This window comes from Plecotus auritus (genome assembly GCF_963455305.1).
Source record: "Plecotus auritus genome assembly, chromosome: 5".
Taxonomy (NCBI): Eukaryota; Metazoa; Chordata; class Mammalia; order Chiroptera; family Vespertilionidae; genus Plecotus; species Plecotus auritus.
In genome coordinates, this window is record NC_137776.1 from 103,625,031 (window position 1) to 103,650,272 (window position 25,242).

General features: G+C 42.1%; 1 protein-coding gene across 1 annotated transcript in view; it reads left to right on the forward strand.

The window, feature by feature from the left end:
* Window positions 1-25,242, forward strand: part of CENPP (centromere protein P) — a 275,842-nt gene that overhangs the window by 12,960 nt on the left and 237,640 nt on the right. Inside the window, exons 2-3 of the mRNA XM_080668820.1 lie at window positions 17,824-18,005; window positions 19,582-19,670. Coding sequence (XP_080524946.1) covers window positions 17,824-18,005; window positions 19,582-19,670 — 271 coding nt within the window. The remainder of the gene's footprint in view (window positions 1-17,823; window positions 18,006-19,581; window positions 19,671-25,242) is intronic.

A 25,242-nucleotide genomic window follows, 5' to 3' on the forward strand; every position in this document is an offset into this window, starting at 1 on the left:
TTTGGTAAGACTTGTTTTGTAGCCCAGCATGTATTCCATGTGCTCATGTGAAGAATGTATATTCTGTTGCTTTTCATCTAGTCTAAAGTGTCCTTTAAGACCAATGTTTCCTATTGATTTTCTCTTTTTATGGTCTATCCATTGATGATAGTGTTGTATTAAAATTCCCTACCATTATTGTGATATATGGTTTTACTCCTTTTAGGTTTGTTAATATTTGCTTTGTGTATTTTGGTGCTCTTATATTGGGTGTATAAATATTGTATTTTCTTATTGGATTGACCCCTTTATCATTATATAATGATGTATTTATTCTAATAAAATCTTTGTCTTAAAGTCTATTTTTGATATAAGTATAGGTATCCCACCTTACCTTTGGTACTCATTTGCATGAAATATCTTTTTCCATGCCTTCACTTTCAGTGTTTATGTATCCTTATGTCTTAAATGAGTCTCTTCTAAGCAGCATATACATGGGTCTTGTGTTATCCCCATTCAACCAATCTGTGTATTTTGAGTGGAAAATTACTTGATTTACATTAAAAGTATTGATAGGTATATACTTATTGCCATTTGATTGTTTTCTAGTTATTTTGTAATTCCCTGTTCCTTTCTTTCCTGTGCTCTTCTTTTGTGATTTCATGATTTTTTTGTGGTGATATGTTTGGATTCCTTTCTCTTTCTCTTTTGTATATCTACTATAGATTTTTGCTCTGCTGTTGTCATGAGGGTTACATAAGATATATTTATAATCATCTACTTTAAATTTATAACAATTTAACATTTGAATACATTGTAAAGCTTTACATTTTTACAGCCCCACCCCACATTTTATGTTTTATATGTCATAGTTTATATCTTTTTATCTTGTGTATTCCATAACAAATTATATCATACAGATTCTGCCAGTATAATTGTTGTCTTGGTAGGCAGACAGATTCCTGGTGCTTCCTTACTACACCATCTTCCCAGAATGCTAACTCATTAACTTTTTTTTTTTTTTAAATATATTTTGTTGATTTTTTACAGAGAGGAAGGGAGAGGGATAGAGAGTTAGAAACATCGATCAGCTGCCTCCTGTACACCCCCTATTGGGGATGTGCCCGCAACCAAGGTACATGCCCTTGACTGGAATCGAACCTGGGACCCTTCAGTCTGCAGGCCGACACTCCATCCACTGAGCCAAACCGGTTAGGGCCTCATTAACTTTTAAAAATAAATATTTATTACATTGATTGGGGTGTCATTTGTCAACATGAACATACAGGTTTCAGGTGTTGGTTTCTATGTTACAAGATCTGTATATTGTGCCGTGTGCCCAACCCCCAAAGTCAAATTTTTTCCTGTCACCTTGTATTAGGACTCACTTCTCCTTCTATCCCTTCCCTCTGGCAACCACCACACTGCTGTTTATGTATATGAGTTTTACTTCTATATCCCGCATATGAGTGAAATCATACAGTTCTTAGCTTTTCCTGACTGATTTATTTCACTCAGCATAAGGTTGTCATGGTTCAATCCATGTTGTTGCGAACGACACTATTTCATCTTTTCTTATGGCTGAGTAGTATTCCATTGTGTATATGTACTATATCTTGTCCTCTTTCGTGGGAAATTTTGGATGTTTCTAAGTCTTGGCCACCGTGAATAATGCTACAATGAACATAGGGATGCATACTGTGTATCTTTGCAAATAAATACATGGCTTCGTATTTTTTGGGTATATACCCAGGAGAGGAATTGCTGGGTTGTATGTTCTTAAGTTTTTGATGAATCACCAGATTGCTTTTTATAGTGGTTGTACCAGTCTACATTCCCATCAGCAGTGAATGAGGGTTCCCTTTTTTCCACAACCTCTCCAACACTTGTAATTGCTTGTCTTGTTGATAAGGGCCATGCTAGAGGTGTAAGGTAGTTTCTCATCGTAGTTTTGATTTGCATTTCCTAATTGCCAATGAGGTTGAATATCTTTTCATGTATCTACTAGAGGCCCGATGCACGAAATTTGAGCAAGAGTAGGCCTTCCTTACCCAGCTGCCAGCACTGGCTTTCCTCTGGCACCAGGACCCAGGCTTCTCTCTCCGGCCACCAGCAGGCACCCAGGATCTGGGCTTCCCTCACAGCCCTGGCTTTGTCCAGAAGGTCGTCCGGAAGGATGTCCCATCTAATTAGTATATTACGCTATTATTATTATAGATTGGCTGTTCATATGCCTTCTTGGGATAGGTGTATTTTCAGGACCTCAGCCCACTTTTTGATTGAGTGGGTTGTTTGGTGTTCAGTTTTATGAGTTCTTTATTTATTTTGGAAATTAAACCTTTGTCAGAGCTAATGTTTGCAAATATCATCTCCCATCTGGTTGGCTGCCTCCTTGTTTTGTTGGCAGTTTCTTGTGTGAAATGTTCTTTTTAAAAATATATTTTGTTGATTTTTTACAGAGAGGAAGAGAGAGGGAGAGAGAGTTAGAAACATCGATGAGAGAGAAACATCAATCAGCTGCCTCCTCCATCCCCTATTGGGGATGTGCCCACAACCAAGGTACATGCCCTTGACCGAAATCGAACCCGGGATCCTTGAGTTCGCAGGCCGACGCTCTATCCACTGAGCAAAAACATTTTTGGTTTGATATAGTCCCATTCATTTATTTTTGTCTTTACTTCCCTTGCCTTTGGGATCAAGTTTATAAAATGTTCTTTATAACCAAAGTCCCTAAGTTTGGTACCTATATTTCCTTATATGTGATTTATTGTTTTGGTCTTCGATCCATTTTGAATTAATTATTGATGTAATGTTTCATTTATCATTATAAAGTGTCTGTCTTTGTCTTGTTATCTTGAAATCCATTTTGTCATATATAAGTATACCTAAACATGCTTTTCTGTGGATGTTATTTGCTTGGACACACTGTAATCCAATTTCATTCATTTGCATGTGGCTTTCCAGTTTTCCCAGCACCATCTATTGAAGAGACTATCATTACTCCATTGTGTGTTTCTGACTCGTTTGCCGAAAATTATCTGTCCATATACATTTAGTTTTATAATGGTTGGGTTCTCTATTATGTTTAATTGATATGTATGTCTGTTTCTTTGCCAGCACTAAGCTGTTTTGATTATTGTAGCTCTGCAGTATAATTTAAAGTCAGGTAGTGTGATACCTCCAGATTCATTTCTCAGGATTGCTTTGGCTATTTGGGGTCTTTTGTGGTTCCATACAAATCTGGTTTCTCGTTCTATTTCTTTAAAAAATGACATTGGAATTTGATGGGGATTGCATTAAATCTGTATCTTGCTTTGGGTAATTTGGTCATTTTAACTATGTTGATTCTTCCAATTCATGAACATGGGATAATTTTCCATTTTGTTGTCTTTTTCAATCTTTTTTAGTAATGGTTTATAATTTTCAGTATATAGGTCTTTAATGTTCTGTGTTAAATTTATTCCCAGGTATTTTATTCTTTTGGTTGTATTGAAAAAGGAATTGTGTTTTTGTTTTTTTTTCCATTTCTTTTTCTTAAGTTTTATTGTTAGAATACAGGAAGGCAATGGATTTTCGCACATTGATTTTGTATCCTGCAAATTGACCATATTTGCTTATCATTTCTAATAATTTTTTGGTGGAATGTTTAGGGTTTTCTATAACAGAACCATGTCATCTGCAAAAAGTGACAGATTGACTTCTTCCTTCCCTATTTGGATGCCTTTTATTTATTTTATTTATTTTTTAAATTTCTTTATTGATTAAGGTATTACATATGTGTCCTTATTCCCCCATTACCCCCCACCTCCCATTCATGCCCACCCACCTGTTGTCTGTGTCCATAGATTAGGCTTATATGCATGCATATAAGTCCTTTGGTTGATCTCTCCCCTTACCCCCACCGTCCCCTACCTTCCCTGATGTTTGACGTTCTGATAGATGTTTCTTTGTCTCTGGATCTATTTTTATTCATCGGATTATGTTGTTCATTATATTACACAAATGAGTGAGATCATGTGATATTTATCCTTCTCTGCCTGGCTTATTTCACTTAGCATAATGCTCTCCATCTCCATCCATGTTGTTGCAAATGGTAAGAACTCCTTTTTTACCGCAGCGTAGTATTCCATTGATGTACAACAGTTTTTTAATCCACTCATCTGCTGATGGACACTTAGGCTGTTTCTAAATCTTAGCTATGGTGAATTGTGCTGCTATGAACATAGGGGTGCATATATCCTTTCTGATTCGTGTTTCGAGTTTCTTGGGATATATTCAAAGAAGTGGGATCACTGGGTCAAATGGGAGTTCCATTTTTAGTTTTTTGAGGAAACTCCATACTGTTCTCCATAGTGGCTGCACCAGTCTGCATTCCCGCCAGCAGTGCACGAGGGTTCCTTTTTCTCCGCATCCTCGCCAGCACTTGTCATTTGTTGACTTGTTGATAATAGCCATTCTGACAGGTGTGAGATGGTACCTCATTGTTGTTTTGATTTGAATCTCTCTGATGATTAGTGACTTTGAGCATGTTTTCATATTCTCTTGGCCTTCCTTTTGTCTTCTTTGGAAAAGTGTCTATTTAGATCAGTTGCCTATTTTTTGATTGGGTTGTTTATCTTCTTTTTGTTAAGCTGCATGAGTTCCCTGTAGATGTTGGAGATTAAACCCTTATCCTTGATATCATTGGCAAATATGTTCACCCATGCAGTGGGCTTTCTTGTTGTTTTATTGATGGTTTCCTTTGCTGTGCAAAAGCTTTTTATTTTGATGTACTACTATTTGTTTATTTTCTCTTTAGATTCCATTGCCCTAGGAGCAGTATCAGTGAAGAAATTGCTTTGGCATATGTCTGAGATTTTTCTGCCTATGCATTCCTTTAGTATTTTTATGGTTTCCCATCGTATGTTTAAGTCCTTTATCCATTTTGAGTTTATTTTTGTGTATGGTGTAAGTTGGTGGTCTAGTTTCATTTTTTTGCATGTATCTGTCCAATTTTCCCAACACTATTTATTGAAGAGACTGTCTTGACTCTGTTGTATGTTCATGCCTCCTTTGTCAAATATTAATTGAGCATAGTGATTTGGGTCTATTCTGGGTTCTCTATTCTATTCCATTGATCTATATGTCTGTTCTTGTGCCAGTACCAGGCTGTTTTTAGAACAGTGGCTTTGTAATACAGCTTGATATCTGGTATTGAGATCCCACCTACTTTGTTCTTCTTTCTCAGGATTGCTGTGGCTATTCGGGGTCTTTTTTATTCCAGATGAATTTTTGGAAAGTTCGTTCTAGGTCTGTGAAATATGCCGTTGGTATTTTAATGGGAAGTGCATTGAATTTATAGATTGCTTTGGGTAGTATGGACATTTTGATGATGTTCATTCTACCAATCCATGAACATGGTATGTTCTTCCATCTGTTTATGTCTTCCTCTGTCTCTTTTTTCAGTGTGGTGTAGTTTTCTGCATATAGGTCTTTTACCTCCTTAGTTAAGTTTATTCCTAGGTATCTTAATTTTTTTGGTGCGATGGTAAATGGGATTGCTTTTATAGTCTCTGTTTCTGTAAGTTCACTATTGGTGTATAGAAATGCCATAGATTTCTTGGCATTAATTTTGTATCCTGCTACATTGCCGAATTCATTTATTAAGTCTAATAATTTTTTGATGGAGTCTTTAGGGTTTTCTATGTACAATATCATGTCATCTGCAAATAAGGACTTTTTTACTTCTTCTTTTCCAATTTGGATGCGTTTTATTTCTTTTTCTTGTCTGATTGCAATGGCTAGTACTTCAGCACTATGTCGAACAGGAGTGATGAGAGTGGGCATCCCTGTCTTGTTCCTGTTCTTAGGGGAAATGGTTTTAGTTTTTGCACATTGAGTATGATGTTGTCTGTGTGTTTATCATATATGGCTTTTATTATGTTGAGGTATGATCCTTCTATTCCGACCTTGCTGAGTTTCATCAAGAAAGGGTGTTGGATTTTGTCAAATGCTTTTTCTGCATCAATTGATATGACTATGTGATTTTTATCTCTCAGTTTGTTTATGTGATGTATCACGTTTATTGATTTGCGAATATCGTACCATCCTTGCATCCCCAGGATAAATCCTACTTGGTCATGGTGTATGATCTTTTTGATGTACTGCTGGATCCGATTTGCTAGAATTTTGTTGAGGATTTTGGCATCTATGTTTATCAAGGATATTGGTCTGTAATTCTCTTTCATTATGTTATCTTTATCTGGTTTTGGTATTAGGGTGATGCTGGCTTCATAGAATGAGCTTGGAAGTGTTCCTTCCTCTTGAATTTTCTGGAATAGTCTGAGGAGGATAGGTTTTAGTTCTTCCTTGAATGTTTGGTAAAACTCCCTTGTGGAGCCATCTGGCCCCGGGCTTTTGTTTGCTGGAAGCTTTTTGATGACTGCTTCAATTTCTTCCATAGTTATCAGCCTGTTAAGATTTTTAGTATCTTCCTGAGTAAGTTTTGGAAAGTTGTATTTTTCTAGGAATGTGTCCATTTCCTCCAGGTTGCCTAGTTTGTTAGAATAGAGTTGTTAATAGTATTTTTTAATAATCATTTGTATTTCTGCAGGGTCTGTTGTTATTTCTCCTCTTTCATTTCTGATTTTGTTTATTTGGGTCCTCTCTCTTTGTTTCTTGGTTAGCCTGGCTAGAGGTTCATCAATCTTTTGGTTTATCCTTTCAAAGAACCAGCTCTTGGTTTTGTTGATCTTTTGTATTGTTTTTTTGGTCTCTATGTCATTCATTTCTGCTCTGATCTTTAATATTTCCTTCCTTCTGCTCACTGTGGGCTTTTCTTGTTGCTCTCTTTCTAATTCTTTGAGTTATTGAGTTAGATGATTTATTACCATTTTTTCTTGTTTTTTGAGGTAGGCCTGTAGAGTCATAAACTTCTCTCTCAGGACTGCATTCATTGTGTCCCATAGTATTTCCATTGTTGTGTTTTTATTGTCATTAGTCTCCAGGATGTTTTTAATTTCTTCTTTGATCTCATTGATAACCCAATCATTGTTTAATAGCATGCTATTCAACTTCCAAGTGTTTGAATTTTTTGGAATTTTTTATTGTAGTTTATTTCTAATATTATGCCATTGTGGTCTGAGAAAATGCTTGATATGATTTCAATCTTTTTGAATTTGGGGAGACTTGGTTTGTGACCCAATATGTGGTCTATTTTTGAAAATGTCCCATGTGCACTTGAGAAGAGCGTATATTCCGTGGCTTTGGGGTGAAATGCTCTGAAGATGTCAATTAGGTCCATCTGGTCTAGTGAGTCATTTAGAATTGCTCTTTCTTTGCTGATTTTTTGTCTAGAGGACTTATCCAGTGATGTCAGTGGTGTATTAGAGTCCCCTTCTATGATTGTATTGTTGTCGACCTCTCCCTTGATATCTTCCAGGAATTTTTTTTATGTATTTGGGTGCTCCTGCTTTGGGTGCATATATCTTTATCAGGGTTATATCCTCTTGTTGTATCGATCCCTTTATTATTATGAAGTGGCCTTCCTGATCTCTTGTTATGGCATTTACATTGAGGTCTATTTTGTCAGAAATAAGTACTGCTACCCCAGTTTTTTTTCATTTCCATTTCCCTGAAAGATGTTTTTCCATCCCTTCACTTTCAGTCTGAATGAGTCCCTTTTTCTGAGGTGAGTCTCTTGTAGACAGCATATATATAAGTCGTGTTTTTTTATCCATTCAGCCACTTGATGTCTTTTGATTGGAGCATTTAGTCCATTTACGATTAAAGTTATTATTGAAAGGAACTTATTTGTAGCCATTTTTATTTTTTGTGTCTCTGTTCCTTCTTACCTTTTTATTTCTTCTTTTTACACCATTCTCTTTGGCATTTCTTGCATTTCTGGCTTGGTAGTGATAAACTCCCTTAGCATTTTTTTTTTGTCTGTGAAGCTCCTTATTTCCCCTTAAATTTTGAATGATAACCTTGCTGGATAGAGTATTCTTGGATTCAGTCTCTTGGTTTGCATCACTTTGTAAATTTCCTTCCATTCTTTTCTGGCCTGATGCGTTTCTGTTGAGAAATCATTTGGTAATCTAATGGGAGCTCCCTTGTATGTAACTTTCTGTCTCTCTCTTGCAGCCTTTAAGATTCTCTGTCCTGATTATTTGCCATCGCAATTATGATGTGTCTTGGTGTGGATCTTTTCGGGTTCATCCTGTTTGGGACTCTCTGTGCTTGTGTGACTTTTTCTTTGGCACATCAGGTAAGTTTTCTGACATTATTTCTTCAAATAGGTCTTCTGACCCTTGGTCCTCTTCCTGTTGTTCTGGCACCCCTATTATTCGTATGTTGCTTCGTTTCATGTTGTCCCATAGTTCCCTTAGGCTCTCCTCCTGTCTTTTAATTTTTTTCTCCAGTTGCAATTCAGTTGGGCTCGGTTTTGCTTCCTTGTCTTCTAGTTCACTAATTCGGTCCTCTACTTCTACAAGTCTACTGTTGAAACTTTCCATGCTGTTTTTTATTGCAGCTATATGACTCTTCATTTCTTCTTGATTCTTACATAAGTTGTTGATTTTTTTTCATCCATTTCTTCTTGATTTTTAATAAGGTGTTGATTTTTTCTTCCATCTGGTTTATGAACTCTATGATCCTTAGTCTTAATTCTTTTTCTAACATATTGCATGCCTCTGTTTCACTTAGCTGCTTTTCTGGTGATTCCTCCTTTTCTTTCCTTTGGGGGTATCTTTTATACCCATTTTTGGTCTCACCGACTGATCTAGATGTCGAGCTGTGCAGGGGCTGCTCTTTGGGTGGCAGTGGCTTCTCTGGTGTGGTTGCTCCTCGGATGGTCATGGTAGCAGCTGCTTCTCAGTTGGCAGCGGCTCCTCTGGTGGGTGCTGTTTGCAGCAGTGGTGCTTTCTCTGCCTGGTTGGGGAGGCTGCTCGTATAGCTGCTGTTCCTTGGTTGGGGGTGGGCTGATTATGAGGTTGCTCCTCCTCAGATGGGGATGGGTTGCTCGTGCCTGCTGCTCCTTGGACAGGGGCCAGCTGCTCACGTGGCTGCTGCTCCTCGGACAGGGGCGGACTGCTCGTGTGGCTGCTGTTTTTCATATGGGGGCTGGCTGCATGCTGCTGCTGTACCTCATATGGGATGGGCTACTCGTGATGCCGCCGCTTCTTGGACAGGGGCAGGTTGCTTGCATGGCTGCTGCTCCTTGTATGGGTGTGGGTTGCTCGTGCAGCTGCTTCTCGGGCGGGCGGCGGTCTGTTCATGGGGCTGCTGCTCCTCACGTGGGAGTGAGCTGTTCGTGCTGTTGATGCTCCTCGGACAGGGACGGGCCGCTCACCCGGCTCCTTCTCATCAGACAGGTGCAGGCTGCGTGTGGGTGCTGTACCTCGGACCAGTGCTGACTGCACAGGGCAGCTGCTCCTTCGACGTGGGTGGTCTGCTTATGTGGCTGCTGCTTCTCAGATGAGGGGAGGCTGCTCGTGTGGCTGCTGCTCCTCAGAATGGGGTGGGCTGCTCACACAGGTGCTGCTTCTCGGATGGTGGTAGGCGGCTCACACAACTGCTTCTCCTAGGATGGGGGCAGGTGGTTCGTGGGGCTGCTGCTCCTCAGAAAGGGATGGTGTACTCACACAGCTGCTGTTCCTTGGAATGGGGTGGGCTGCTTGCACAGCTGCTGCTCCTTGGAAGGCGGCTGGCCGCTTGTGCGGCACAGCTGCTGCTCTTTGGACAAGTGCAGGGTATGGGCTGCGTGCAGCTGCTGCTCCTCAGATGGGGGCCGGCTGCGTGGAGCTGCCTCTCCTCAGTAGTTGGTGGGCTGCTCAAGTGGCTGCTGTTCCTCGGTTGGGGCGAGCTGCTTGTTTGGTTGCTGCTCCTCAGATGGGGGAACTTGCTGCTCACACAGCTGCTGCTCCTTGGACAGGGGCAGGCCACGTGAAGCTGAGTCCCAGGTGTTAACTGAGGGCACTCTGGGTGGAGTTGAGGCTGGGAACCCAGTTACAGCAGCTCTCTCCTTCAAAAAGGCTAGGCCTCTAAGGACAAGCTGGCCTCCTGGTACTGTTTGCAGTGGTAGCAGAAGCTGTCTGGTTGGTGAGCCTGATTAGCCTGCCCCTGAAGGTACTCCCTCACCCACTCATGCTCTTTCCCTCACTGCCGCATTCTTCCCGCCTCTATAGTTGGGTCTGGGGTGTTACTGACCCGTTCACGGATGGAGTTTCCTCTCTAGGTGTTTGGTTATGTGGCTTGCTCTCAAGCCCCTTGACCAGACAGGATAAAATTCACCTCAACAAGACACAACACAGAGGGAACTAAGCACAAATGTACACACAACACCAATAACCCCAATATAAGTGACCACCTGAGTAAAGAGAGTTAGGGCAGAGAAAAGAGCACAAATGCTATCAAAGAGAGAGAAAAAGATAATGGATAAAAGACAAAGGAATAAAAAGGAGAATATATATATGTATGTGGGGGTAAGACACCACCCTGAATCAATAGATAAACCAAAAAAAACCCCAAAAAACAAAATACAAACACCACACACCCAGGAAAGAAGATTGGGGCAGAATCTGTAGAGGCTGAACTTATATAGTGAAAAGAAGATTAAGAATTGGATGAATATGGGGAGGACCTCAATTTAGTATTGAGGAAGTAGAAAGGGAATAAGTGGATGAGAAGAAAGAGAATGAGAAGAAAAAATAATAAATTTACCAACAAAAATTGATTTCAAAAATGGCATAAAAAATTAAAAATAGCAAATAAAAAGTAGTGATGGAAAAATAATGTGAAAAGAAATGGAAAAAAAAGCAACAAACAAAAACAGGAAAACAAAACAAAAAAAAAAAAGAGAGGTTAAAAAAAATAATAAAAGTGAAAAAAGTGGAGTGTGGTTTCTTTGGCTGGCTTATGATTCCAGTCTCTGTACTGTACTGTTTCTCAGTTTCCGGTTGCTGGGGCTAAAGATTTCTCTTTAGGCCATTTCCTATGACCTCAGGGAGTATTCAGTCTTTTGTATTATTCAGGGTGGGCTCTGGGTGTGGCTATATTGGTTGCCTGGCGACTGGAGGGAGGGTCTATCTCTCAGGAGAAAATGGCAACTGGGGCTTAGATATGACTCAGCACCAGACTTGCTACCACCTCTCCTGGACCGCTGCCTACTCTCCCCAGATTCCACAAGTCCACACCTTCTCTCGCACCTCAGCCATGGTTAAGTGTCTGTATCCAAAAGGTCCTACGTATTAGGTTCAGCGGAGAAAGGCACAGGCCCCAGCGCAATGCTGAGATCCGCTCCTGTGCCCACTGCAGCCTCGTGGCCCACAGTTCCTTTCAAGGTGCATGAATTCATGCACTGAGCCCCTGGTCTATATATATATAAAAGCCTAAGCTACTGTTCGACCATTCCACTGGTAGATATGACGTTCACTGACCACCAGGGGTCAGATTCTGAATGCAAGGCATGGAAACATGGAACAGACTGATGAATCTCAGAGGGAAGGGAAAAAGGGAGAGGGCGGGAAGAGAGTAACCAATGATGTTGTATGCATACTACAGGCCCGGTGCACAGATTTGTGCACCGGTAGGGTCACTCGGCCTGGCCTGTGGAGATCGGGCCAAAACCTGCCCAGTGCACGGATTCTTGCACTGGTGGGGTCCCTTGGCCTGGTCTGCGGGGATTGGGCTGAAACTGGCTCAGTGCGTGTGCATCAGTGGGGTCCCTTGGCCTGGCCTGGGGGGATCAGGTCAAAACTGGCAGTCCAACATCCCCTGAGGGGTCTGGGTTGTGAGAGGGCACAGGTCAGGCTGAGGGACCCCACTGGTGCATGAATCTGTTCACCAGGCCTATAGTGTTGAATAAAAGTGGTGAGAGTGGACATCCCTGTCTTGTTCCTGATCTTAGAAGCAAAGCTTTTAGTTTTTCACCATTGAGAATATTAGCTGAGGGTTTATGATTTATCACATGTGGCCTTTATTATGTTGAGGTACTTTCCTTTTTCTATTTTATTGAGTGTTTTTATCATAAATTGATGTTTTGTCTTATCAAGTGCTTTTTATGCATCTGTTGATAGGATCATATGATTTTTATCCTCTTGTTAATGTGGTGTATTGCATTGATTGATTTGCATATTTTGGACCTTCTTTGTGCTCCTGGAATGAACCCCACTTGATTGTGGTGTATTATTTTTGTGATGTACTGTTGTATTTGATTTGCTAGTATTTTGTTTAAGATTTTTGCATCTGTGTTCATTAGAGATATTTCTGTAGTTTTCTCTTTATTATCTTTGCCAGGTTTTGGTATCAGAGTTATATTGATCTCATAGAATGTGTTAGGAAGTATTTAAAGGGACTTGATAGAACTCTGTCCTTTCCATTGAATTTAAAAATCTTAAAACATACATTCTTGTTTAATTTAAAAAATCAAAAAAGGTGAGATGCCAGGAACCAATTCCAGCATGTAATAATTACAAGAGTTTTACCAAAAGGTTGGTGAAGCTTGGGCGGCTCAACAAGGGTGAGCCACACATGTAATTACCTGTTGGAAATGGCTAAACAGTACTTCCCCCAAACCTGAATAGGATAATTGTCTGCTGCCAGACAGCTCAGGGCATTTTATTGCCTCCTGTTGGCCAAACACCTGAACAGCTGTAGGCTATTCCCCAAACTGATAATCTTCTGTATTCTACCCTTTGATACCTTACCCTTTGAAGTGTATATCTCCACCTTGCCTTAAGGACAAATTGTGTTATAATAAAAGCACGGGGTCCTAGACAAGAAAACAGTCTTTAGCTCCTTCAGCTGAAGATCCTCTGACCCCCCAATGCCTTTCAAAATTATCTTTCGTCTCCGGACTCCTTCTTTAATATATGCGCAGCCCCTTTCTCCAGAATGCTGAACCCTTTGTAAGGCTGGGAAAAGAACCCCGGCAGTTATTATTTTAAAATATATTTTTATTGATTTCAGAGAGGAAGGGAGAGGGAGAGAGAGATAGAAACATCAATGGTTAGAGAGAATCATTGATTGGCTGCCTCTTGCACATCCCACACTGGGGATCAAGCCCTCAACCTGGGCATGTGCCCTGATCGGGAATCGAACTGTGAATTCCTGATTCACAGATTGACGCTCAACAACTGAGCCACACCAGCCGGGCTAGATTTGTTTTAAAAGAGACAAGTTTCTTCTGAACCTCTACTTTTGGCCAAAAATTTATGCCAAGGAGACAAATTTATGAGCAATAAATTAACTATAAAACTAATAAAATACATAACCCAGCATCATTCCAACCAATGTCAGTAATTGAAATGGACCAATAATATTTTGTTTAAAGTATGTCACTGCTATGAATGAGAAAATTTAGGTTGTCTTTGTGATAAAATATACATAACATAAAATTTACCATTTTAACTTTTTCAAAGTCTGCAGTTCAGTGGCATCAGTACTTTTACATTTTCACGCAGTCATCACCACTGTCCTTCTCTAATCCGTTTTCATTGCCCCTGAGTGAAACTCTGTAACCTTTAAACAATAACTCCTCATTCTCCCTGTTCCAAGTTACAGGTTCTTTGTGTTCTGCATAGCTATCCTTTAATTGATGACAGTATTGGAAATACCTTGACATTTTCATTCATAGTTTGATGTGACATTATTTGATACTAGAGGCCTGGTGCATGAAATTCGTGCACAGGGGTTGGGGGAGGGTCCCTTAGCCCAGTCTGCACCCTCTCGCAATCTGGGACTGCTGGGTCCTAACCACTCGCCTGCCTGCCTGCCTGCCTGCTCACCCCAAACCACTCACCTGCCTGCCTGATTGCCCCTAATCACTCGCCTGCCCTTAACCACTTGCCTGCCTGCCTGATCACCCCCAACCACCTCTTCCTGCCTGCCTGATCACCCCTAACCACTTGCCTGCCTGATCGCCCCTAACCGCCTCTCCCTGCCTGCCTGCCTGATTGCCCCTAACCACTCACCTGCTTGCTTGATCGCCTCTAATCATCTCTGCCTTGGCCCCTGCTGCTGCGGCTTTGTCTGGAAGGATGTCTGGAATGACGTCCGGAAGGTCATTCGACTGTCTGGTCTAATTAGCATATTACGCTTTTATTATTATAGATTCATTTGGCAGCAACTCATCGTTTATATATGAAGATTGCCTCCCTGTTTTCATTAGCTTTATTTATTTATTTATTTATTTATTTATTTATTTATTTTGTGTTTAAAATATATATATATATTTATTGATTTCAGAGAGGAAGGGAGAGAGAGAAATTAGAAACATCAATGATGAAAAAGAATCGATTGGCTGCCTCTCACACAACCCATACCGGGATCCCCGCAACCTGGGCATGTGCCCTGATTTTTTGATTTTTTTATTTTTTAAATAAATCTTCATTGTTCAGATTATTACAGGTGTTCCTCTTTTTTTTCCCCCATAGCTCCCCTCCACCTGATTCCCCACCCCACCCCATGCCCTTACCCCCGCCCCCCCGCCACTGTCTTCATCCATAGTTGTAAGATTTTTGTCCAATCCCTTCCTGAACCCCTCAAACCCCCTTCCCCCTGAGAATTGTCAGTCCACTCCCTTTCTATGTCCCTGATTCTATTATATTCACCAGTCCATTCTGTTCTTCAGATTTTTTATTCACTTGATTTTTAGATTCACTTGTTGGTAGGTATGTATTTGATGTCATTTTGTTGTTCATAATTTTTATCTTTACCTTTTCCTTCTTCTTCCTCTTCTTAAAGAATACCCTTCAGCATTTCATGTAATCCTGGTTTGGTGGTGATGAACTCCTTTAGCTTTTTCTTGTCTGTGAAGCTCTTTATCTGACCTTCAACTCTGAATGATAGCTTTGCTGGGTAGAGTAATCTTGGTTGTAGGTTCTTGCTGTTCATCACTTTGAATATTTCTTGCCACTCCCTTCTGGCCTGCATAGTTTCTGTTGAGAAATCAGCTGACAGTCGTATGGGTGCTCCCTTGTAGGTAACTAACCGTTTTTCTCTTGTTGCTTTCAAGATTCTCTCTTTGTCTTTTGCCCTTGGCATTTTAATTATGATGTGTCTTGGTGTGGTCCTCTTTGGATTCCTCTTGTACGGGGTTCTGTGCGCTTCCTGAACTTGTAAGTCTATTTCTTTCACCAGGTAGGGAAAGTTTTCTGTCATTATTTCTTCTAATAGGTTTTCAATATTTTGCTCTCTGTCTTCTTCTGGCACCCCAAAAATTCGGATGTTGGTACGCTTAAAGTTGTCTCAGAGGCTCCTTACACTATCTTTTTATTTTTGGATTATTTTTTCTTTTTGTTTTTCTGGTTGGGTGTTTTTTGTTTTCTCATATTTCAGATCTTTGGTTTGATTCTTGGGGTACGTTGATCTACAGTTGAGTTTCTGTATATTCTTTATTTCAGACAGTGTATGCTTAATTTCTGACGGGTCCTTTTCCATTTTTTTGGCATTCTCATTAAGGTCCTTGAAGTTTCTCGGCGGTTTTTAGAAGATTGTTGAGTAACCTTATAAATGTGGTTCTGAACTCTATGTCGTCCAGTAGTTTGCTTTCCTCCACTTCTTTCATTCGTGACATGTTTCTTTGTCTCCGCATTTTGTTGCTTCCCTGTGTTGATGGAGTGGCTTTGTGTGGTAGGTGACCTATAGGGGCCAGTAGCTCAGCTTCCCCAATAACCTGAGGTGGATGCTCTTGGTACACCCCTTTGTGGGCTGGGTGCAAAGTCTTGGTGTAGTTAAGCCTTGATTGCTGTTGGTACACTGGGAGGAATTGACCTCCAGGCCAATTGGCTGTGAGGACCCGCTGTGTCTATAATGGAAGAACTGCTGCGCTGGAGACATGCTTATGGTGCAGGACTTGTTTCAGTGGGGCTTTGGTGCTCACTGAGTCTGCCTCTTGAATGTGTCACTTATGGATGTGAGGAGTTGAAATCTGGTGTCTCACACTGACCACTAGGTACACTGGCTTCTGGATCTCCAATGGGGTGCAGGTAAGCTACTGTCTGAGGCCACCCAGCAGGCGCTACAGCGAGAACTACAGTTTTCTCCTCTTTGCTTGGGGTTTGGAGGTTTTGGAGCTGTCTGACCCGGGCTGCAAGTTTGCTAGGTTAAGCTGCAATAGGGCAGGCCATTCATATGCTAAAGCCGCTGCTTGGAGCTTGGGTGGGTTTGTAGATTGTGCGGGGTGGGGTCTCAGGGCGTCACTAGGCTAGGGCGTGGCAAACAGCGATGGTTGCCAGTAAGCTGGCTCTGCGTCTCCGACTGCATCTCCGACCGCGTCTCTGACCGCGTCTCCGTGTCCCGTGCCCCAGCACAGTAAACAATTATTCCCGCGCGCAGCCCTGCAAGCAAGCCTCACTCACTTTCCGACCCGTTGGCAGACAGTCCAGCTTCTCCTTGTAGGAGTTTGGGTCCCCCGCGTCTCCCCAGAAACTGGAGTTCGGAGTAATCGGGAGCTTGTCTCCCTTCCGTTTGAAAAAAAGCAGCGCTCCCAGTCGCCCCTCGCCAGCCCGATTCACGCGCCTCTGTACCTCAGCTTTTCAGCGCTTGTGCACCTCTCAATGCTGTTTTCTCTTTCCTTCTAGTTGTCAAACTTCCACTCAGCCAGCTTTCCCGTGGTTCTGGGTGATAGACGTTTTGTCTTTTATTTATTTATTTATTATTATTTTTTTAAAAATATATTTTATTGATTTTTTTTTACAGAGAGGAAGGGAGAGGGATAGAGAGTTAGAAACATCGATGAGAGAGAAACATCGATCAGCTGCCTCCTGCACACCTCCTACTGGGGATGTGCCCGCAACCAAGGTACATGCCCTTGACCAGAATCGAACCTGGGACCCTTCAGTCCACAGGCCGACGCTCTATCCACTGAGCCAAACCGGTTAGGGCAGATGTTTTGTCTTTTAGTTGTAGTTTTTAAGTGGTTGTGCGAGGCAGCAGTTTAGGTATTTACCCACGCCGCCATCTTGGGTCCTCCAACTTTCTATATTTAAAGTAACGTTTTTCATCAGTCAGTGATGGCAAGTACAAAAGAGCATGTGACAATCTCTCAATATATTTGTTAATATTTCAAATTATAATTAAAGCAACATTTAAAAAAGTCACTACAGACTTTGTACAAGTTTTTGACCTCTATTGTGAACAATACATATTTGGAGGACCCACGATGTAAACTGGGAAGTAGGACAATCATGCTCCAGAATGGAAGGAACGTGTTTCTTACAATGGCAAAAGTCAGCAGCATAGAATGGTGCTGAGTATGAGGGCAATATATTATGGCAAAGAGTAAAGTACCATTCAATGTGAATATTAGCTGAAATGTTAGTGTTTTTCCAGGAAAATAGAGTTACATGTTCTCAGTGCAGAATATCTGATTGCAGTGTTAAGGAAATTATGTTATGTTTTATTCTTTTGCAATTTTTACCCCCTCTATTCTCAAATTTCCTGAGACTCTCTTTCTTAATATAATGTTCTCTGATACTTTACTTGTTTTGGAAGTTAAAGCTAGCTAATATATTTTGTTTTTAATTTTGTGACATCTTTTAACATAATTTGAGATGTCTTGATATATCAGACATTTAGATGGGAACATTTTAAACATTTTGATCTAAATGGACATTTTGATTCTGTAAAATACTCCTTTGATCATTTTTTACAGTTGCTTCAAATATGTAGAAATATGGTAAAATAATTTGGTTAGGTTTATTTTATGTTGCGATTAAAGGTGGCAGTGTCAATGAGCCACATTGGTTTTGAGTTGGTTTTAATGGGAAGAAAATAAGAAACACAAAATGGGAATGGTTTGAAGAAATTTGTACGTATTAGATGGTTTCTTCTTTGGAGTAATTATTTCCAATATTTGCTTTTTAGAAAATCATTTCAAGAAATATACCAATCAGATTCTGAAGGATGGGAAACTTCAAAAGATCTGAGAAGTAATCTTGGAAATTTAGAATCAGAACTTCTATTTCTAAATACGCTTACTGGTATCAATATCAGAAAGTACTCCAAGAAGACAGAGAACTTAATGAATGCTGAGATGACAGAAAGGCGTAAGTGTTAATTTTAATCTAGAAGTGGTGTTGAAGCTTTTCTTGTTATGCATAGGAATTGGGTGGGGTGTCGTTGAATTAAAATTTTACAAGGTAACTATTTGAATGTGTGGTTGTGGTAAAGTTGTTTTGTAGGGTGTCTTGCATATCACAGTGTACATAATACTCCTAAAAGCTGCCTGAGATAGATATTAAAGGAAACACCATGAAAGGATAGATATTTAAGCAGCTTAATAGTCAAGTAGCAGAGATAAGTGATTATAAGAACACCACCACCACACTGACCCGAAAGATGCTTCATCTACAGAACTGTACTCCTATTGAACATAGTCTTTGGCCAAGATAAAAGTATCAGCAGCTGGACTGTTTACCCAAGGAGGGTCTTTCTGGTCTCAATAAGTTTTATTGCTGAGGATCTGTGATGCACTAACACCATGGTCGGCAAACTGCGGCTTGCGAGCCACATGCGGCTCTTTGGCCCCTTGAGTGTGGCTCTTCCACGAAATACCATGGCCTGGGCGAGTCTGTTTTGAAGAAGTGACGTTAGAAGAAGATTAAGTTTAAAAAATTTGGCTCTCAAAAGAAATTTCAATCGTACTGTTGATATTTGGCTCTGTTGACTAATGAGTTTGCTCACCACTGCACTAACAGGAAAGGGGAAGCTAATTCAGCTGTGCAATTGGATGTCAGGAACTTTGAACAAAGTAGCATTCCCTAAAGAAAGAATCACTTTTGGAAATGCTTCCTGACTTCCATCAAAATAACCCTCAAGACTGGGAAGGAAGGAGAGTGACTCTCAGTCTTGGGCAGCTAGCCTTGGGAAGATTGAATTGCATGTGGAAGTGAGTGATGGAATTTAGACACTTCAGGTACTTGGAACGAAGAGATGGAATACAGAGGATGGAGAGTGATGTCAGGCCAGGTGTCTATTAGCACAGAAGTCTCAGTCTTCTTATTTTGAGCCCCAAGTTCACCTCCATCTATTGATGTACTTGATGCTGCAGATTCAGAATGCCTTTCCTGGTATTCTGTGCGTAGATGGATTTGACTCTAAGGTTTCCCCATTGCTGGCTGAGGTTTTAGTTTTCCTGGGTTTGCCAGTTCAGTTCTTTTCCATGTGATATTAGCTCATCCATATGATTTTTAGCCTCTAAAATTAGGTTCCTCTCATCTCTTTCTCTTTCTCCTTGTAGAATTGTGCCGTTCTAAAAATACCGTTACTAGCAAATCTAGATGTTGATAAACTCAGAATAGTGGTTATTTCTTGGGTGGGAGTAGAATATAGCCTGGGAAAGGGCATGAGGTAGTTTCATGGGGTCCTTTAAAATTGATGTATCTTGATTCAGTGCTGGTTACATGGGAATTTCTATTCTTTACCTTAATCTTTTGGTATAATTGAGAGCTAGAAAGTATAAGTTGATTTAATTCTGTTTCACACAAAGGTAATCAATTTGGTGCAGAGTATTCTAGATATTTGCAATGCAAATACTAACACGCTCTTCACACCATATAACCACATGGATATTTGAAGAAAATTGTTATTTGCAAATAAAATATTTGTTTTTCTGATTGATAGGTATAAAGAAAGTTCTACAAAGACACAAATTATCAGGAAATTGCCACATGATTACATTTCAAGTTGAATTTCAGATTCTGGAAGTCCAGGTAAACGAAAGATTATGTTGTGATAACAGAGATTCTATTGCTATGAAATAAAAATCCCCCTTCCCTTAGCCTCCAGCAGTGGCTGAACTGAAGAGCAGTTCATGAACCAGGATCCCCTTGTTGCATATTTGTGCAAAGTGGTACCACTTCAGAAATTTTTAAAGTATAAACACAGTACCCCAACAACTGCACGTGGGAGGGTTGTTGCTGGGGGATAGGTACTTTATTGGCGGGCAGGTTGCAAGATGCACCTGGGCTCCCAGTGCAAGCCCTGAGGTGCTGGGAGCAGTCTTGGGATGCCTCCAGTAGTTCGCTGATATGCCAGCCATTTGTAAGCTTTTATCTATTGCTGCTTAACAAATTTCCCCAAAATTTAATGGCTTAAAGCAACAACAAAAAGAAACCACATTTATTATATCACTCGTTTCTTGTGGGTCAGGAATTTGGGGGCAGCTCAGTTGGGTGTTCTTGCTTAGGGACTCTCATGAAGTTATGGTCATCTGGGACCACAGCTATCCAAACACTGCTCTGGGCTGGAGGGTTAGACTCCAAGGTAGTTTATGGTTATGCCAGCAAGTTGTACTGGACTGCTGAGACACAGCACAGGAGGAAGATACTTTTGACTAAGATTTTCACATAAAATTAGGAAGCAGACAGAATGGTAATGTACAACACACGGCAAGGGTGGAGTGAAAGAATAAGGCTTTGTCTGACACTTTCAAAGGCTGGCTCTCAGGAGAGTGGGATCCAGGCATAATTTTGTGAACTAACTGGTGCTTTGATAGCAGAAAGCTCTTTCAACCCGTTGGTTTCCCAGCTGGATCTACCAAGAGAGTATGTATAAGAGGACAGGAGCAAGGAGGGCAGGAAGACTGCGTTGGCTTCAGCGCATCAGATCACCAAAGTGGATACAGACTAGTCTACACCAGGTCCTAAGTCCTATGGGCAGGATGCTTACTTGCATTTATGGCCATGTGCTAGGATTCCTTATCCTTATTCTCAGCCATAAAACAGCCCCAAGTTGTCCCTTTTTATATGGGACAGGGGTGGATGTCTGTAATCAGGACCCTGTCTCCTTAGGAACTAGTCAAGATTGCCTGGGTCCAGTTATCTGGGCTAGAGGAGTTGCTTCTTGAGAACTCTTTGTAGTCCATGTCTCGACTGCCACCACTGTCCCAGGCAGGCTGCGTGAGAATGAGCTGAGGGATTTCCAGGCTCCTCATCTGATGTCAGAGTTCCCAGCTTGCTCTCACCTCAGAGTGCCCCCTCTCAAGGCTGCCATGGTGATCAAGAACATCCACAGTGTGGTATTGCCAAGGTCAGTTGAGCAGAATATGACATAGTCAGGGACATAGGTGATGAGTGGCCCTAGGGGGGAGGTATATTGTTCCCAGGTTGGCACCAGGCCTTGGGTCCATGTAAGGTCACCAAAATAATATTGTTCTGCATGATCACCTGCTGGAAATTGAGGCAGAACATGGACCCAAATGGATTAGTCTTGTTTGGTATGGTGGTCTGTTCCAGGACCCCAGGCTTCTCCTTACTGCGGCTAAGGAACTCGTGGATGTTGTCCCATTGCAGAAGGTTGCATTACAAAAGGACCAACTGCATTTTCTTTCTTTGTGGGTAATGCAATCCTAAACTCAGAGTGGTGATATACCAGTGCCCACCTGCATCCTGGCCTCCATTAATGGGCCAGGCCTACAGTCCATGTCAGGTGGAGGAGTCATAGACTTGAGGTCCAAATCCATGTCGAAGCACATCGGCACTGTCAGTGTGTATGTTGCCCAGGAAAGTGCTCAGGGGTGTCCTAGTTTTCCTGGGGTCTTGTAGGCTTTTTCTGCTATAGGTGTTCATCTTTTTCCACAGTCATTCCATGGGTTATCTGTGGAGAAACTAGACTATGGGCAAAATCAGGTTTGCCCTGGGGAGGTTTGTCCACAAATCCAATTGGAAAGAGACTGTCCTCTGCAGTTGAGGTGAACGAGCTGCTCAGTGGAGCTGGACATTCCAGGATAGGTTGTGCCCAAAGATTGGTGTGCTCATTAGTAGGACTGTGGCCTGAGGGGTCAAATAGACTGCTTTTTTGGTGGTGGTGGTTTTTTAAACTGCATATTTTACAGAGGCAGTCCCAGGGTGAACTGGCCTTGGGCTCTGCAGCTCCCGCTGTGGTTTGGTTTGCTGTCCTAGGTGGCTGTTGTGAGCACAGACAGGAAGACAAGACCAGAGCCACGTGGACCCTGCCACACAGGTGCTGCTCTCCTGGCTTCAGTGGCCATGTTTCCTGCCTCCTACTAGGGAGTAGCTGCACCAGCCCAGCCCTTACTTCCCTGTCTAAAGTATTTTTAAAAATATATATATTTTATTTATTTATTTATTTTAAATATATTTTCTTGATATTTCACAGAGAGGAAGGGAGAGGGATAGAGAGCTAGAAACATCGATGAGAGAGAAACATCGATCAGCTGCCTCCTGCACACCCCCTACTGGGGATGTGCCCGCAACCAAGGTACATGCCCTTGACCGGAATCGAACCTGGGACCCTTGAGTCCCCAGGCCGACGCTCTATCCACGGAGCCAAACCGGTTTCGGCTATTTTATTTATTTTTTACAGAGAGGAAGGGAGAGGGATAGAGAGTTAGAAACATTGATGAGAGAGAAACATCAATCAGCTGCCTCCTGCACACCTCCTACTGGGGATGTGCCCACAACCAAGGTACATGCTCTTGACTGGAATTGAACCTGGGACCTTTCAGTCCGTAGGCCAACGCTCTATCCACTGAGCCAAACTGGTTAGGGCTGTGCAAAGTATTTAAAAAAAAATATTTTTTATTGATTTTTAGAAAGAGAGGAAGGGAGAGGGAGAGAGAAAGTGAAACAGTGATGTGAGAGCAGAACATTGATGGCTTACTCTTGCATGTCCCTTACTAGGGATCCAGCCTGTACTCTGAGCATGTGCCCTGACTGGGAATGGAACTAGAAAACTGTTGGTGCATGGGAAGATGCCCAGCCAATTGAGCCACATCTGCCAGGGCCTGTCTATAGCATTTTAAGCTAATATTTGAATCCCATGCCACTGAAGCATGACTGAAAACTTTATGACCATTTCGTTATGGCCTAAGATAACATGCTGAATGAATTAGAATTAGTTGAGCTGCACTTGACAGAAAACTTAAAAATAAAAGGTGGTTTCAGGTACTAGAAATTTACTTCTCTGTTGCTTCAACAAAATGTAGGGTAAGTTTTCAGGGACTGCATGATCATTGAGCTCTGCCATCACCCACGTGGCTTCCAAATCATGTGGTGAATCACTTTAGCATTTGAGGCATCAGGAAGAGGGGTTGGCAAACAAGGCCTCACCTTTTCTGTCGAAGGACACTTTTTAGAAATTGCAACACCCATAATTTTCACCTACATTCTCTTGGCCAATAAGTTACTTTGAGGGATGCTGGAAATTTAGTCTTTATTATATATGGCATGTGGCTAATGAAAATTTGGGGCAAGAGTGAAATGAAGAATTGGGGAATAATAGCAGTTTCTGTCCCATATGCAGGGGTGGGGAACATCCAGCCAGCAGGCCATATAAGCCCTCGAAATCATTTGGTCTGGCCCTGCCATGGCACCCGCAAGTGGGACTTGAAATTCAATAAATCTAGGAGCTTTTTTCATAACAACATAAATTTAGATTATGTGAATCCTATGTAATAAAAGAGTAATATGCAAATTGACTATCACTCCAACACACAAGATGGCCACCCCCATGTGGTCAAAGATGGCTGTCCCCATGTGGACACAAGATGGCCACCACAAGATGGCCTGCAAGGGAGGGCAGTTCGGGGGTGACCAGGCCTGCAGGGGAGGACAGTTGGGGGGGACCCAGGTCAGCAGGGGAGGGCAGTTGGGAGGGACTAGGCTTGCGGGGGCGGGCAGTTGGGGGCAACCAGGCCTGCAGGGGAGGGCAGTTGGGGCTAACCAGGCCTGCAAGGGAGGGCAGTTGGGGACGACCAGGCCATTAGTGGGGGCAGTTAGGGGCAACCAGACTGGCAAGGGAGGGCAGTTAGGGGTCACCAGGCCGGCAGGGGAGGGCAGTTGGGGGCGACTAGGCCTGCAGGGGAGGACATTTAGGGGCGACCACGCTGGCAGGGGAAGGTAGTTAGGGGTGACCAGACTGGCAGGGGAGGGCAGTTAGGGTCAATTAGGCCAGCAGGGAGCAGTTAGGTGTCGATCAGGCTGCCACGGGAGTGGTTAGGGGGTTATCAGGCTGGCAGGCAGGCCGGTGAGCGGTTGGGAGCCAGCAGTCCTGGATTGTGAGAGGGATGTCGGATTGCTCCTTTAGGCCTGATCCCAGTGGGGCTTTGGTGCTCACTGAGTCTGCCTCTTGAGTGTGTCGCTTATGGATGTGAAGAGCTGAAATCTGGTGTCTCACACTGACCACTAGGTACACTGGCTCCTGGATCTTCAAGGAGGTGCAAGTCAGCTACTGTCTGAGGCCACCTGGCAGGAACTACAATGAGATCTGCAGATTTCTCCTCTTTGTTTGGAGTTTGGCTGCTGGCACCGGCTTCCCTCTGGCCGAGGGAAAATTAAATGAGAATTTTAATTAAAATTCTGTATCACAAGGTTACAAACAAAATGTACCTGATGACATTTGTGAGTGAAAGAAAACACTGAAATCCAATATAGGACACCTCAAGAACAGATGTAAATCTTGCAAAGTTAACAGGACCCTTTTCTTGAATGTATATATCCACAATTCTTTGTATTTTTTTTATTTTACATTTTAATTTTCACCTGAGGATATTTTTTCATTGATTTTTAGAGACAGTAGGAAGGAGGGGGAGAAACATTGATGTAAGAGAGACACATCAGTTGGTTGCCTCCTGCACGCACCCTGACCAGGACCGGGGATGGAGCCCTCGACTGAGGTACGTGCCCTTGACCTAACCCGGGACTCTTCAGACCGTAGGCTGACACTCTGTTCACTGAGCCAAACCAGCTAGGGTTCTTTTTTTTTTTTTTAAACCCTCACTGGAAGATATGTTTATTGATTTGAGAGAGAGAGGGAAGGAGAGAAAAAGAGAGAGACATCAATGTGAGAGAAACATTTACTGGTTGTCTCTCGTACGTGCCCTGATCAGGGATTGAACCCAAAACCCAGGAATGTGCCCCAACCAGGAATTGACGCTCCAACCAACTGAGCAACCGGCCAGGGCACACCCGCAATTCTCAGATTGTAGGGAAGAATGAGAACTTGGGACTGAAGTTAAATGGACCTTGGTAGAAGTGAATGTGCTGCTGAGACTCAGACACTGTGTTTGAAGTAGCTTATCAGCTACCTTTCCTCGTTTACCAACTGGGGTGGATTGACCTGGTTAGCAGTAGGACAGACCAGAGAGAGATGGGAAAGAGTATCTTGAAGTCAGCTTTTCAGTGGCTGAACAGAATCCAGACCTTCCCCCGCCCCCACACCACCAAAAAAAAAATAGAGGGGCCAGTAAATCCTACACTTTCTGCTGACAGGATTATTTGCCTGTACTGATGTGTGAAAGCCCACATCTACACACCCACACAC